The sequence below is a fragment of the Saccopteryx bilineata genome, chromosome 3, assembly GCF_036850765.1.
Source record: "Saccopteryx bilineata isolate mSacBil1 chromosome 3, mSacBil1_pri_phased_curated, whole genome shotgun sequence".
Taxonomy (NCBI): domain Eukaryota; kingdom Metazoa; phylum Chordata; class Mammalia; order Chiroptera; family Emballonuridae; genus Saccopteryx; species Saccopteryx bilineata.
Window position 1 is genome coordinate 284,465,044 of NC_089492.1, and position 15,633 is coordinate 284,480,676.

Genomic DNA, 15,633 nt, shown 5'->3' on the forward strand with positions numbered 1-15,633 from the left:
ATTCTCTGTCTCTCGCTATACACAGGGTGAGCAGTATTTCCGGAGTTGGCGGCCCTGGGCAGATGCACTGCTTAGTTTGATTTCTGATTCCTCGAAGGCACGGTGACATTCAGGGGTCCAGCTGATAGGCCCTCTGTCGTCTCCCTTTAAGGCCTAGTATAAAGGTTTAGCAATGAGTCCAACACCTGCTCTCCATGAGCGGCAGAAGCAGCCATTCCTAAAAATCCTGGAAGCTGTCATTTACTTTGTGGGACTCCGAGAGCTACTATGGCCTGTTTTCTTTGGGGTGACAGGGTTGGGCTCCTGGGGTAAGTAAGTACCCTAGGGATTAGACCTGCTGGGAGATTATTTGGGCCTTTTGGGGAAAGACTTTATATCCTCTCTCTGCGAGAAAGTTTAATACCAGGATGGAATTTTTGTCTGAGCCATCTTTGTGAGTGCTAGAAATGATTACATCATCAACATACTGTAGGAGGGTCCTGTGGGGTCAACTGGACTTCTCTTAATTGCTTGGCTAAAACATTTCCAAACAGATGGGGACTGTCCCCAAAGCCATGAGGGAGCACAGTCTACATCGATTTTAGTCAGTTTTCCTAGTTTGGGGGTTAGTCCATTCAAATGTGAACAAGTATAGGGAATCAGGTTGGGGTGCTGCAGAAATAGGCATCTTTTAAACCTAACACAGTAAAATATTTGGCTTCTCTTGGGATTTGAGTTCAGATAGTGTAGGGGTTTGGAACTACAGGCTGTATCAGAATTATAGCCTCATTTATTGCTCGCGGGGTTGTTTTTTTTTTATTTTTACAGAGAGAGAGAGTCAGAGAGAGGAATAGATAGGGACAGACAGGAACGGAGAGAGATGAGAAGCATCAATCATTAGTTTTTCATTGTAACACCTTAGTTCATTGATTGCCCTCGCATATGTGCCTTGACTGTGGGCCTTCAGCAGACCGAGTAACCCCTTACTCAAGCCAGCGACCTTGGGTCCAAGCTGGTGGGCTTTTGCTCAAACCAGATGAGCCTGCACTCAAGCTGGCGACCTCGGGGTCTCGAACCTGGGTCCTCCACATCCCAGTCCGAAGCTCTATCCACTGCGCCACCGCCTGGTCAGGCTGCTCGTGGGTTTTGTACACACCAGATTCTCCATTTGGCTTTTGTACTGGGAGAATAGAAGTATTGCATGGAGACTAATTGGTCCTAAGCAGCCCATGCTTTAAATATATTTTTTTTAATGAGAGGTTTGACCCTTTTTATGGATTCAGGTTTCAGAGGGTACTGTCTCTTGTTAAGGTTAGGTACTCCTGGTTTTATAGTTATTTTGACAGGGGGTATGTGAGTTGTCCTGCCTGGTATTCTAATTTTAATTTTTTTTTTTTCTGAAGTGAGAAGCCGGGAGGCATGCACCCGACAGGGATCCACCCAGCATGCCCACCAGGGGGCATGCTCTGCCGCAACTGGAGCCATTCTAGCGCCTGAGGTAGAGGCCATGGACCTGTCCTCAGTGCCTGGGCCAACTTTTCTCCAATGGAGCCTTGGCTGAGGGAAGGGAAGAGAGAGACAGAGAGAAAGAATAGGGGGAAGGATGGAGAAGAAGATGGGTGCCTCTCCTATATGTGCCCTGACCAGGAATCAAACTTGGGACTTTCACACGATGGGCCAATGCTCTACCGCTCAGCCAACCGGCCAGGGCTCTGCCTGGTATTCTAGCTTTCCAAACCTTAGGGTTGACTTGGACAAGGATAGATTCTGGAACATTATTAATTTCTGGTTCAGTGTAGGAATCAGATTGGCCATCGGGCATGACAATGAGGGTTTATTATCTTCTGTGACTAATGTTCCTAGGGTTATAGTAGTTCCTAGACTAGACAAGATGTCCCTCCCTAATAAGGGAACAGAGCACAAAAGAACTATGAGAAAGACATGACCAAAAATGAGATTTCCGAGGCAGCAGCCGAGGTGTTGAATGAAACAGCAGCGCGATGAGGATGCTCGTTTTTACCCCAGGGATCCAGCAGGTTTGAGAAGAAAAGAGCCCGGGTGAGCCAGTGAGAGTAGAGTAAGCAGCCCGTGTCTAATAAAAATGTAGTGGGCTTGCCTGACCAGGAGGTGGCGCAGTGGATAGAGCATCGAACTGGGATGCTGAGGACCCAGGCTCGAGACCCCGAGGTGCCAGCTTAAACATGGGCTCATCTGGTTTGAGCAAAAGCTCACCAACTTGGACCCAAGGTTGCTGGCTCAAGCAAGGGGTTACTCGGTCTGCTGAAGGCCCACGGTCAAGGTACATATGAGAAAGCAATCAATGAACAACTATGTGTCGCAATGCGCAACGAAAAACTAACAATTGATGCTTCTCATCTCTCCATTCCTGTCTGTCTGTCCCTGTCTATCCCTCTCTCTGACTCTCTCTCTCTGTCTCTGTTTAAAAAAAAAAAATTAAAAAATAAAATGTAGTGGGCTTGCCTGCCACATCAAGGGTCACCCGAGGCTCCTCTGGCGTGATGGTCAGATGGTCGGTGGGGGCGGGGGAGGCCTCAGGCACCATCAGTTCTCGGGTGTTTCAGCCATCATTGGCTTGGAGGCACTAGGTTCCCTTGGGAGCCTAGGACCCTCGCTTTTCCAAGGTCCTTCTCTCCTTCAGAGAAGGATGGACCTGGGGCCGTCGAGCTGATTGTGGGCACCCCTTCTTCATGTGTCCCTCTGGTCCACAGGAGTAGCATCGCCCCTTTGATGTCCATTGCAGCCTGGAGGCTGGGTATCCCTGAGGTAGCATAGAATTTGAAGCTGCTACTAGCCAGTGAGCCTTTCCATCGGGTGACTTTTTCCTCTCCCTCTGCTGGTCACTTGCTCAGTGAGGAGGTGGGGTCCCAGGCTAGTTTTTGTAACTTTCTGCTGATGTCTGGGGCTGCCTGCTGCGTACAACACATGCCCAGAACTGATCAGCCCTCGGCTGGCTCCGGGTCCATGTTTGTGTACTCTCGACTAAGACATTAACTAATTTGTTCCCTGCTGGCAATTGTACCAGGAGCAATTGTGGGGAAATAACAATTGGTTTTGAAAAATCGAAGGGAGCTCCCAGGCCTCTTCATTCATTGTCAAAATCACCACTTAGCAACACCATCTTATTATGTGCCTTCCTTTGTCATCAGCCGCCCGATGTGGAAATCACAAATGCACCTTCCTTACTCTTTTTTAACGTTCATCTGCACAGCAGTGTATTCTAAGCACCCTAATAATGTCCATTCTGTCCACAGGTGAAAATAATTACAAGTGAGGATGCCAATCAAGAAGTGATATGGAGCCTGACCAGGCAGTGGCGCAGTGGATAGAGCATTGGACTGGGATGTGGAAGGACCCAGGTTCGAGACCCTGAGGTTGCCAGCTTGAGCGCGGGCTCATCTGGCTTGAGTAAAAGCTCACCAGCTTGGACCCAGGGTCCTTGGCTCCAGCAAGGGGTTACTCAGTCTGCTGGTCAAGGCACATATGAGAAAACAATCAATGAACAACTAAGAAGTCGCAATGCGCAACGAAAAACTAATGATTGACGCTTCTCATCTCTCTCCGTTCCTGTCTATCTGTCCCTGTCTATCCCTCTGACTCTCTGTCTCTGTAAAAAAAAAAAAAAAAAAAAAAAAAAAAAGAAGTGATATGGAAATATCTCAAATAATGGTTTTATTATTTTTTTTTGTCAGGTATTATTGAATATTTTTTCATTAATATTTTAAAACTCTTTCTTATAACATAGTTTATGTTTCTGTACCTTTTATTGTTCTTAAGTATTAAATGCATGAAATAATAAACTGCCTTTCAGCATATCGTTTTTTTATATTTACAATGGTCATCAAGGCAGAGCACCAGTTGTTAAATTATTTGAATCCCACCACTGCCCCACCCCAAGAAAGGAACAGTAGAGACATCCAGATAACAGGGAATAGAATTGCAGGAGAGTAACCCAAAAGGACTTTGCTTTATCTCTGGTATTTGAAAGTTTTATTTAGAAGAAAAATAGATTTATGTGTCACTTCCATATGTTAAAATTAAAATTTTTAAAGGTAGAATGGAAATGGAGATTGATTAAAAGTGTGGCAGCTGTCACATTGTCCAAAATCATCTACCACCCTCTACCAGACAGAGGTTGCTTCCCTGGCCCTTCCCTGTCCTGTCTCCAGTCTGGCTCGGCCATGTGACTTGCTCTGGCCAATGAAAGGTGAGCAGGAACCATGAGGTCATTTCTGAGCAGAAACTGGAGGAGACTGTGTGTGTGATCTGCCATGTTCATTTTCCCTCTTCCGTGAGACTACGGATGTTCCAGATAGAGGCTGCTCCCTTGGCCTGGATTGCACGGCAGATAAGCTGTCATTGCATGGGGAGAACCAAGGATGTGTAAGGTGCGCAGGAAATAGCCTGTGGCTGTCATAAACCACTGAGACTGTGGGCCATTGGTCACGGCAGCATGTGCTAACGCCTACAGCCTGTCCTGGCCAGGCACAAGAGGAGAGAGCAGACAGTCACTCTGGAGCGGAGGGGGCAGGGAACGGGGAGACGGGGTTCGGGGTTTGGGGTCAGAAAGGCAGGGAGGTCTCGGAGGTGTGAGCACCACGAGGAAGACACTGAAAGGGAACTGGGGGGAGGGGCAGCAGAGAACAATTTGGCCCATTTTTTGACTTTGCCCTTGGACCTTATCTTCCACTGCCTGCTGCTCTCCAAGGCCAGCAATCTGGGGTGCAATGCACTATCCTGCAGCTCATGGCACTTGCCCTGGGCTACCTGGCAGGTCTTTCCAGAAAAGTCTTGGGAGTTTACTGAGAAAACACCCCCAGAGTATCTGGGTTAAAGGTGTGTGGGTGTCCCTGTCCCCTGAGCTGTGTGAGCGGGGCCCCTCAGCTGTGCGCTCCCGAGGGACCACAGTCAGCATTTCCAAGGTCACTTGCACTTAGAGAAAGCCACAGTCAAGTTAGCAAAGGAAACCATCTGGCAAAGACTTGATTCTATCAACTCGACTCAGACAGTAGCTGAGACGTACCTGGGTTGGAAATGACTCAGATGAGGTTATGAGGCTCAGTCCTGTCTTTTGTTCTGATTTGGAATGATGGGAAAGAAAAGACCTAGTGGGCCGGAGGGCACAACAGAAAGGGGCTGCTGTGAGACAGATCAGGTTTGCGTCCCCAGTCAGGGCACACAGAAGAAGTGACCATCTGCTTCTCTTTCCCTCCCTCTCTTCCTTTTCTCTCTCTGCCCTCTCGCAGCCAGTAGCTCCACTGGTTTGAGCGTCAGACCCAGGCACTGAAGATAGCTCTGTTGATTTAAGCATTGGCCCCAGATGGGGTGGCCGGGTAGATCCCAGTCAGAGCACATGTGAGTCTGTCTCTCTAATCTTCCCTCCTCTCACTTAAAAAAATATATAAAATGTGATGTGAGAAAAACTAAGCAGGAACTTATGGCAGGAATCCTAAGCTCAAGTCTGTATCTAAATGTCTAGACTGGGCGAGAGCAGGGTTGTCACATTATAAAATGCCTGGGCAGCGACCGAAAATAGTGTTATCTCATGACAACGAAGTGACACATTTGAACAGCCCAGTACAGTGCCGAGCGTGTAGTTGGTTCTTGGTGAACGTTCATTTCCTCCCTGACTTTGTGAATGGGTTGTGGAACAGAGAGCAATGACGTGCAAAGCAGAAGAGCGGAACATTTGGTCCCAATTCAACCAAGGCAGCTTTTGGGGGTGAAAGTGCTTTATTTCCCCCAGGATCGGCAGCCTCGGAAGGGAGTCCACCTGGTGGTGCTTCCAGTCCCTAACCTGTAACCACTCATCTGCACTAACAGTCTCTAGTGGCTTACCAACTTCTTAGCACCCCTTAGTGGAAGACCCAACCACCCAACTTTGCAGAAGGTTGGCTCATATCTCCGCCCCGACCTCCGGAGGCAGGAGTGAAACGATACAGACCACACTCCAAGATGGAAGCCAACACAGACGCCACTCAGAGCTCTGTCTCAAAAGCAAGCACACTTCTCAGATTCCAGTTCTCCCAACAGCTGAGTGGTTACAAAACAATGTTCTTTTTGTTTTTTTGACAGAGACAGAGAGAGAATCAGAGAGAGGGACAGATAGGGACAGACAGGAAGGGAAAAAGATGAGAAGCATCAATTCTTTGTTGTGGCACCTTAGTTGTTCATTGATTGCTTTCTCATTAGTGCCTTGACTGGGGGGCTACAGCAGAGTGAGTGACCCCTTCCTTAAGCCAGCAACCTTGGGCTCAAGCCAGCAACCATTGGGTCATGTCTATGATCCCATGCTCAAGCCAGCGACCCTGCACTCAAGAGCTAGTGAGCCTGCACTCAAGCCAGATGAGCCCGCACTCAAGCTGGTAACCTTGGGGTTTTGAATGTGGAGCCTCCACGTGTCAGTCCAATAATCTATCCACTGTGCCACTACTTGGTCAGGCAACAATGTTCTTTTTTTTTTTTTTTTTTTTTTTTTTTTTTGTATTTTTCTGAAGTGAGAAGCCGGGAGGCAGAGAGACATACTCCCGCATATGTCTGACCAGGATCCACCCGGCATGCCCACCAGGGGATGATGCTCTGCCCATCTGGGCCATTGCTCTGTTGCAACTGGAGCCATTCTAGCGTCTGAGGTGAAGGCCATGGAGCCTTGGCTGTGGGAGGGGAAGAGAGAGATAGAAAGGAGAGGGGGAAGGGTGTAGAAGAAAACAAGCACTTCTCCTGTGTGCCCTGGCCAGAAATCAAACCTGGGACTTCCACACATTGAGCCGATGATCTACCACTGAGCCAACCGGCCAGGGCCAACAATGTTCTTTTAATGAGTGGTTCCTAGCTCTCCAGCATAGCCACCTGCAGTCACCTTCTGTGAATAGATCGAGAAGCCACCCAATGGATTTCTCTCTGCCCCATGTTTCAGCACATTCACCAGAAAGCCAGTTAAAGGCATGCCCGGGGCCCTTGTGCAGTAAACTTGGATCTTGGTCTACAAGAACCATGTCCCCACAGGAACAGAAAGCCTCCTGAAGACCAGAGAGGGCCAGCAGGAGAGCCTGGGTCATTGTTTCAAAGGAGTTTTTATTTTTAAGGAGCGGGCGGTAAATGTGCCTTGTGGTCCCTGATATCTCTTGCCATTTCCGGGTACCTGGACTCCAGATTCAGTGTCTAGTAGAGTAAGTATAGACGTCCACATGGTAGACCAGGTGTTGATGTGAGGGAAGCAGCCCCTCCCTCCCCCGTGCTCAGTTCAAGCCCCAGGTGGCGCAGACCCCACAGTCCACCCCAAGGATGGCACGGGGCTTACATATGGTCAGTCAATACGTCCCATTCCCTTGATTGTGACAACTGGACACTCCATTCAGAAAGCTCATAGAGTCACTGAGTTACAATGTGGTTTCTGCTGGGACTGCTGAGAATGAGGCAAATGCATAATAATGACCCAGGGAGAATGTAAGGATGGAGCTGTTCAGGGCCGCCATGGGGAGACATGAATGTCAAGTAAACAGAGAAAAGCACAGAATGGAGGAAAGGAGAAACACTTGTTGATGGCATGGTCTGAATTCCTGCATCAAACCATGCCTGATTTATCCCATCGGCCAATATACTCTCTCTCTCTCTCTCTCTCTCTCTCTCTCTCTCTCCCTACCTCCCTCCCTCTCTTTCATTTAGGCCAATCGAAGTTGGTTCAGTGTCTTTTCTTTTCCAAGTGAGAGGAGGGGAGATAGAGCGACAGACTCTCTCATGCGCCCCCAACCATGATCCAGCTGGCAATGCCTGTCTGGGGCCAATGCTCTGCTCAGAAACATGCATTCTCTGATTCTAGAACCTAGAGCGAGAGGAATGGCAGTCTCAGTTCCCTCCTTAGCCTCACTCAGCATCACCAACATCAGCAACAGAGAGCCCCACAGGGAACTGGGTGATGGTGGGACCCACATCACAGCCCCTTTACAAACTGGACTGCGACGTTCAGAATCCTAGTTGCACAGGGGAAGTGCGCACAGCCCATGTGGAGAGTGGTAAGCACTCCGTGAAAACCATCCTCCATGTGGTGCCACGTCACTGGGACTCCCAGGTCCTCCAGTCTCTTCTTGCACAACAGCGAGTTGTCTCGGAGAAAATCATACTCACAGCTCACAATGCAAGCTTCCGGGAGCCGAGACATGACCTCGTCCTCTGCAATCAGGGGCGAGTTCATCAAATCCAGAATGAGGTTGGTCTCTAGGTAAGCACCCTCATTCAGGGGCGCCCGAGGCTCCTGACAGTAACCTCTCTTCTTAAACCTCTCCGGGATGTTTTCTGAGCCCATCCACTTTCCATACTTCTCCCAGAGTTCAGCAGGCAAATGGGCGCCTCTCCTGATGGCGCTTTTCCAGGAGGGGTTGATGCCCAGGTAATAAAACAAACAGCGAAAGGCAAAATTTTCCGTGAGCATTGGGGCGTTCTTGTTCTGCTGGTAGGAAGGGAGCTGGAAATCCATGCACTGGAGAACGGGATAGATGAGGATCTGAGCGCGGATCTTGGGGAGGTCTATACGGTCCAGAAGTATCTGAGACATGGCCATTGCCACGCCCCCTCCCACGCTGTCACCACAGACCACAACTCTGGCTGGATCCACCCCGTACTTATCCAGGGACCGCAGGAAGTGGACCGTGGCCGCAAGGCTGTCTCTTACCATGGCTGGAAACCTATGCTGGGGTGCCATGCGGTATCTAAAACAGAATCAGGGAACATGGCTTACACTCCTCACCCGAGCAGAGCCCAAAACACCTGTGTCTAGCGTCCTTGAGCCCAAATATCTTCCATTAACTTCTCTATCTGAAACCTGAGCAGAGAAAGTTAAAGTATGGGGCTTAAATGAGCTGCTGGACCTAAAGTCATCAGTGCCCGGGCACATGGGCTCGGTAAGTGGTAGCTGTTATTCCCACTGTCTCAATCCCAACTTGGGGGACAGGCTGTGACCACAAAAGCCCTGTCATCCACCTATCGGTCAGATACTTAGCTATCACCACCACAAAACCCATCCCTCTGGATCTACCTTCTGGTGCTACTCTGACTCACCTGTTCTCTACCTTTTGGATTCTTTTACAAGCAACCTCAGGCTGGCCTGGGTTTAGATTCTACATAACACTGCCTTGCACACAGGTTTTGTGGCCTCTCATCTTGAAGACTTCAGTATTACCAAGGGCCAACAGGTAACATACAGCCTGCCTCCACCCCAACTCGAGCCCATGGCTTCTTGCTCAGGTGGCTGTCACGCAGGTGCAAGTTCATCAGCGTGGCATTGTTAGTGAGACTCTCCCATTTTTCAAGAGATTCCAGACATCTGGGTTTTGGGAGAAATTTCACCATTCTAAATGCCCACTCCCTAGCTTCAAAAAGAAAGGGAACACCTTATCATTCTATGGGATCAACAAAGCTTCTCCCAGCCATTTCCGTTCTGATATCCCCATATCGTAGCTACCTGGGTCAGCACGCTTTTACTCCTAAGCTTTGTCTACCTTGGAGTCACAAAATGATCTCCTGGCTGATATTTGCTAGTGTATCCTACAGATGATATCTGGGTTCAGCCCAACCAGAACAGAGAGACATTATCGGGGCCAGCCCTGGATCAAGAGTCCCATCCCCCTGCAGAAAGGGGTTTGGAATCAAGAACTGGCAAGTGAAGCACTTCTCCCAGTCTCTTCCCTCACCCAGGACTGACTTCTGGATGCTTTAAACTGCTGTACTTTATTAGCTGTGTCCCAGGAAAGCTGGCAAGGGTAGCCCCACACAAAGGCTGCCATTGAAATTTCTTCATGGCCGGTGCATTTAAACAAAATTGCTGGAAAAGCATGACCAGCACTGTGTAATGATGTGTCAGGCAGGAGGACATGTCCTCCTGTGTATCCAGGTTGTCTAACGCCCAAGGAGGGTCCTCCCAGGACTCTCTGCCCCGTATCCACCAAGCCCTCTTCACCTCTCCAGGTTGGGTGACTGACTCGCCAAGATCAGCTAGGAGAGGGAGTGGCTTTTTTTAATTTTTCTCTCTTCCTTCCACAGACCTCACCACTGAACACTTGGAAATGATGTGTGGTGTTTGCGGTTGTCCCGCTGACGGCCCAGGGCACCGAGGACAGGTAGTGGAGGGAGGTGCCAAGTGTCCAGGATGTGAGTGAGGGCTGTTCTGCTCAATAGAGTATCCACCCAAAAGGGCACCTGCTGTGAAGCGTGGCAGCTGATCTGCTTACCTGAGCCCTCTACCCACCCAGCTGCCGAGGGACGCCGTGCACAGGAATGCCACGTTGAAAGGCACAGTACCCATGGGCCGCCCGCAGGAAGGACGGACCGTTCTCTGCCTCTCTGTCTCTCCCTCGTTCTTCCTCTTCTCCTCGCTGGCTTCCTGCTCCCGGTGTCCCTCCGACTCCTTTGCCTGCCTGAGTTCCTACCCCCCACCCTGTCACTCCAGGTCACGGCCTGGTTTCCCCATCCCTGCCTCTCCTCCCCTTTACTCACCCGACAGATAAAACCACTGAGTCACTCTCCTTGGACAAACAGCAGCATATTACATGGTGAGTGTCTAGAAAATAAAAGATTTTCGCGTCACTAGGAGGGCTGGTGGGCTTCCTTTGCCCACCAGCGGCTGCCCCTTCTCACTGGCGGCCACCACAGACGGAGCTCTTGGCTTGTGACTCTTTGCTCACAATTATCTGAGAAGCTGTTTGGCCATAGAATACAGCGGTTCTGTGTGGGGACTCTGGAGTCAGACCCAAGCTCAAGTCTCTACGTTGTCACCTTTGCACTTGAGCTGAGAGTGTGGGGCACATCCCTTCCCTCCCTGAGGCTTGATTTTCTCATCTGTAAAATGGGGTTGATGAAAATGACAGGTGTGGGGGATTTCAATGAGATAATGCACATAGTTAATACTAATATTTATAAATATTAATACATTTTCACTGTTACTGTCATTTATTATGCATACCATCCCCAAACTACAGCTGCATTAAACCCCCTATTCTACAGGGTGCTGCAATAGATCCTGCATTCCACAGACTAGAGAGCACTATAAAGGGGCTTTTCCCTAATTCCTACTGTGTGTGAGTGGGGAGGGGAGAAATGATATCATAAAATTATCTCAATTGTGAGGGGTTTTTTTTGGTTTTTTTGTGTTTTTTTTTTTTTTTTTTTTTTTTTTCATTTTTCTGAAGCTGGAAACAGGGAGAGACAGTCAGACAGACTCCCGCATGCGCCCGACCGGGATCCACCCGGTACGCCCACCAGGGGCGACGCTCTGCCCACCAGGGGGCGATGCTCTGCCCATCCTGGGCGTCGCCATATTGCGACCAGAGCCACTCTAGCGCCTGGGGCAGAGGCCAAGGAGCCATCCCCAGCGCCCGGGCCATCTTTGCTCCAATGGAGCCTCGGCTGCGGGAGGGGAAGAGAGAGACAGAGAGGAAAGTGCGGCGGAGGGGTGGAGAAGCAAATGGGCGCTTCTCCTGTGTGCCCTGGCCGGGAATTGAACCCGGGTCCTCCGCACGCTAGGCCGACGCTCTACCGCTGAGCCAACCGGCCAGGGCAATTGTGAGTTTTTTCTCCCGTTAATTTTCTTTGACTCTTTGGCTCTCATCTTTGTTTATGTCCAAATATGTCTCAGCCCATACCTGAAGTGAAACAGAATGATGTATTTTAATTTTCCTCATTTTTAAAAAATCCTTATTTCTAACTAAGTAGAGGTGGTGGTTGAACAACATGGTGAAAGTACCTAATGCCACTGAACTGCACACTTTCCAACGGTGTTTTATGTGATGTGAATTTCATATGTATAGACAGGTGTTCCCGCTTTAATGAAGGTTTGCTTTAGGTCACTGCGTCTTTACGAAACACCAAATTTAGTACCTGTTTTTGAGGTAGCCGAAGGAAGTCCAAAGAGGATTTTCACTTTTACCAAAAATAAAAAATAAAAAATGAAAAGCAAAAACAGCGTTCAGCATAGGTTTCTCAAAGAAGCCCTTCCAGGGCAGCACCCGCCCCAACCTGGGCAGTAGAACCAGCCGCCAAGCCCCTCTCCTGGGGACCACGGTCCACATCTCAGCATCCAGCCCAGAGCTGTGCAGAATCTGTGAGCATCTGGGCTTTGCCCGGCCTCATTTGGTGCATCCGTTACCGAGATGTGTCCTAAGATAATTGCTTCTTTGCTTAAGGGTGTCATGGGGACACTATTGCTGAGCAGGGAAAGCCTGCATAGACACCTGCAGAGATGCACACGTGTACACACACACACACACACACACACACACACACACATAGTGTATCTATACCTCTGGACTTCCCCAAAGAGATCAGTACGTTCCATATCTTTACCACCTCAACAATCTAGGACCTGCTAACTGCCCTGGTGTTTCTTGGTCATAACAGCGGTTTTAGATCCCTGGAAGGTGAATGAAGGGCCTCCTGCTAGAGGGAGGTGCCTCCCCATACTGCCCTGAAGCTGTCACACCACCAGCCGGGGGCGGAGGGAAGGACTTACTCAAGCTCCCTAGTATCCCGGCGCCGCCGTGGAAGAACACGATGCCCGGCCGGAGGGCGCGGGAGGACGCCTTGGGCTGGAACAGTCTCACCGGGATAGTCCCGTAGCGCAGGTTCTTGACCGCCACAGCCGGGTCCTTCTTGAGTGGCCGTAGGTCGTGCAGAAAACGGGCAAATTGGGGCATAGAACAGATTCTCAGTTTCTCAAAAACCATCCCCTGTTGGTGAGAGAATAAGAAATTCAGTGGAAGGATTTCTGCATGTCCCTGCTGGAGGCCAGCTGCCTGCCCCATGCCGACCGGCCCCGCCCCGTGCTCCACACCTGCAGGAAATCCCTGGTCACACCGCCCCAGCGCCAACCTCTTCCAATGGCTCTCCGCAACCCCACACACCCCCAGCCCTGCAGACCAGGCTTCTGGCCGCCCTTGACCCCTCTACCTGGAATGCCCACCGCCCCCACGGATCTCTGGTCCAGCTCGGCCCGGATATGACATGTCTTCTCAGGGAGTCCCTTTTGGGCCAGCTGGGACAACATGGTCCTGCCAGTACTGCTGCTCTTTTGAGGTTCTAACAGCAGTGTGGTTATATTTTTTTAAAGCAGGACAGGGGAATTCTTATCTTTTAGAGATACCTACGGAAATATTTTTAGATAAAATAATATGATGGGGGATCCACATCATAAGGAAAATAGAAGGAGGGACAGTTCAGGGGCACGGATGAAGCATAATTTTCCTGGAGTCACGAACACCATGGGGTGGGGACATGGGGCTTCTTTCTACAATGGTGCGTGTCTGAAAGTTTGTATGATAATAAATAAAACTAAATAAGATGGGCTCTTCCACCAGGACACTGTCTTCCCAGGGGTCCCTAACCCTTCCCATGCCAAAGCCTTTCTGCCTTGTAGTGAAGCCCGTGACCTCATTGCAGAATGTTTTTGAGTGCATACGTGGATGACAAGGCAGTTTTATTTCAATATAGTTATCAAAATACTGAACTAAATGTGTGACACAGTACCATATGAGCTTCCTCATTTACACCTGAACAGCGAGTTCTGGCAGCTGCTCTGATACGATCACATCTCAAAGGAATGAGGTGTCTACATGGTTTTTCACAAAATCTGCCCAGGTGTAATGTGCTTGGAATATATGTGATTCCACTTGGTGACAAAGTCGCAACTCCTACTATCATGGCTGTGGTTTGTCACCCTCATCTTTATGGAAGGACATACTACATTTTCATTAGAGGTTAGTGAAAATGGGGTGATTTTTCCCACCTAAATCTAGGACCCCTTACCCCTTTCACCATTTGGGGCTCAGAGACCCCCACTGAGAAGTCCGGCTGTCCCCCCGCCCAGCTTGCGTTCCTCACAGCACCTGCCACTCTGGAAATCATGTTGCTCATATGTTGCCGTCTTCCCACCCCCACCCCTACCCCCACCCTCCCAGTGCCCACTCTTCCCCCAGCCCTGCAGGAAGAATCTGATGGGACTTTATCTGTCTCGCCCATCACTGACCCTCAGAGCTAGAACTGGCGGATGGCACACAGTCGTTGTACAACACATCTTTGTAGAAAAAAAAACAATCAGCCAGTAGCAATAAGGCTAGAGCTTAGGGAGGGCTCACTCTGTGCCAGGCACGGAAACACACTCCACTCACTGCATCCCCACAAAACGCTGACGTTGGGACTGTTAGTTCCCCTGTTTAGCAGATGAAGAGACTGAGTCAGTGTGTTTGGGAACCGGGACCGTAGACCATGAAAGTCAAAGCCTGATCAAATATCAGAACAAATCATCATCTCCTGTGATTCTGACTCGGGTGGGAATACACCTTTGGTTCCTGGGTTCTTCTCCAGCGAGGCTTTCCCGTGAGAGCCGGCCTTGGCAATCGCTCAGCATTAGGTAAGAGACTTAAGAAATATATTCTCTCTACGTCGCTCCTGCCAGCCCTCTGGGACAGCACCGCAAGTCCTTGCTGCCTCCTCGACGCGCTCCTCGCCGTGATCTAGTTACAGCTATCTCGTTGCCTTACAGACACCAAGAACAACAAGCAGAATCCAACTAGTGACATAGACAGTCCCCATCTCTCCAAAGCAATAATATTAATTGTATGTGTGTGTGTGTTAAAGTCACATTCTGTAGTTTCGCTCCTCTGTACTAATTGACTAATTTGCTAGCGTGTCTCTTTGTTTTGTCAGTGGCTGGTTCTAGCTAGCAGGTAGGCAGTCTGGGGACCCAAAGATTCAGAACAACTCATTTCTAACATCCCAGCTTCACAGCACGCTGTGCCGAGTACCGTGGGGGAGGTAAGACAAGAGACAGGGCCGGGGAAGGCCACAGTCTTGTTGTTGTTTGTTTGTTTTCAGAGAATGGGAATCATTTTGAATTTTGTGGCTATCAGCCCACTCAGCTGAGAAACCCTGGGGAGAGGCTGAGAACCACTGGTCACCAAATAGGTATTATTCATGATGGAGACTATACTGCCAGCCTCTACCATCATGCTATTTATGTTATTCAACTAGAAGATTCTCTTATGTTTTCTCAACACCGTCCTTAACTATCACTAATAAAACACAAACTCACCAACTCCACCGACAGCTGGAACAGGCTGTGGAGGACCCGCAGTTTCAGGGGTTGTCCAATGGTTGCAGGGATGTCCACAGTGAAGAAATTGCTACAGATGACCCACAGCGCAAACCCCACGAAGAACACGCAGGCTGCTATAAGGAGAACCAGAAGAAGGACCACCATCATGCTGTTTCCGGCCCAGATGAGGCCACGCAGAGACTGCTCAGCGCACGCCACTTAGGACAGGGTTTATGTCAGCATATTGCCGACACTTATATCACAGCCTGCCTTCCCCACCTCCTCATCTCCCAAAGGCATTGGCTCAGCCTAGGTGAGTCACAGACTCGGGTGAGGACATGGTTCTTGCAGACATACAAAAGGAGAAAGTGGCTCCTGCAATCTGTCCCATCTGGAAATGAGAGCTCCAAGGTCCCAGCATATGTCCTGGCTCCGCTGCTGGAAATGGCCTTGGATGAGTCCCCATGGACATCACCAACACTTTTCCTCCACCTGTTCTCCGTCCTCCTCACCCATCCCCTAATTCCACTTTGACCACACTTACTGTTCCTGAGTCT

General features: G+C 49.6%; 1 protein-coding gene across 1 annotated transcript; it reads right to left on the reverse strand.

Moving 5' to 3' along the window:
• Window positions 1-7,927: 7,927 nt before the first annotated feature.
• Window positions 7,928-15,241, reverse strand: LOC136329220 (arylacetamide deacetylase-like 3). Its single transcript, XM_066265176.1, has 4 exons — window positions 15,074-15,241; window positions 12,497-12,713; window positions 10,486-10,549; window positions 7,928-8,702 (listed from the first exon to the last, which is right to left on the reverse strand). Exons 1-4 carry the CDS (start codon window positions 15,239-15,241, stop codon window positions 7,928-7,930), a joined length of 1,224 nt encoding a protein of 407 aa, XP_066121273.1.
• Between the last annotated feature and the right edge of the window lie 392 nt (window positions 15,242-15,633).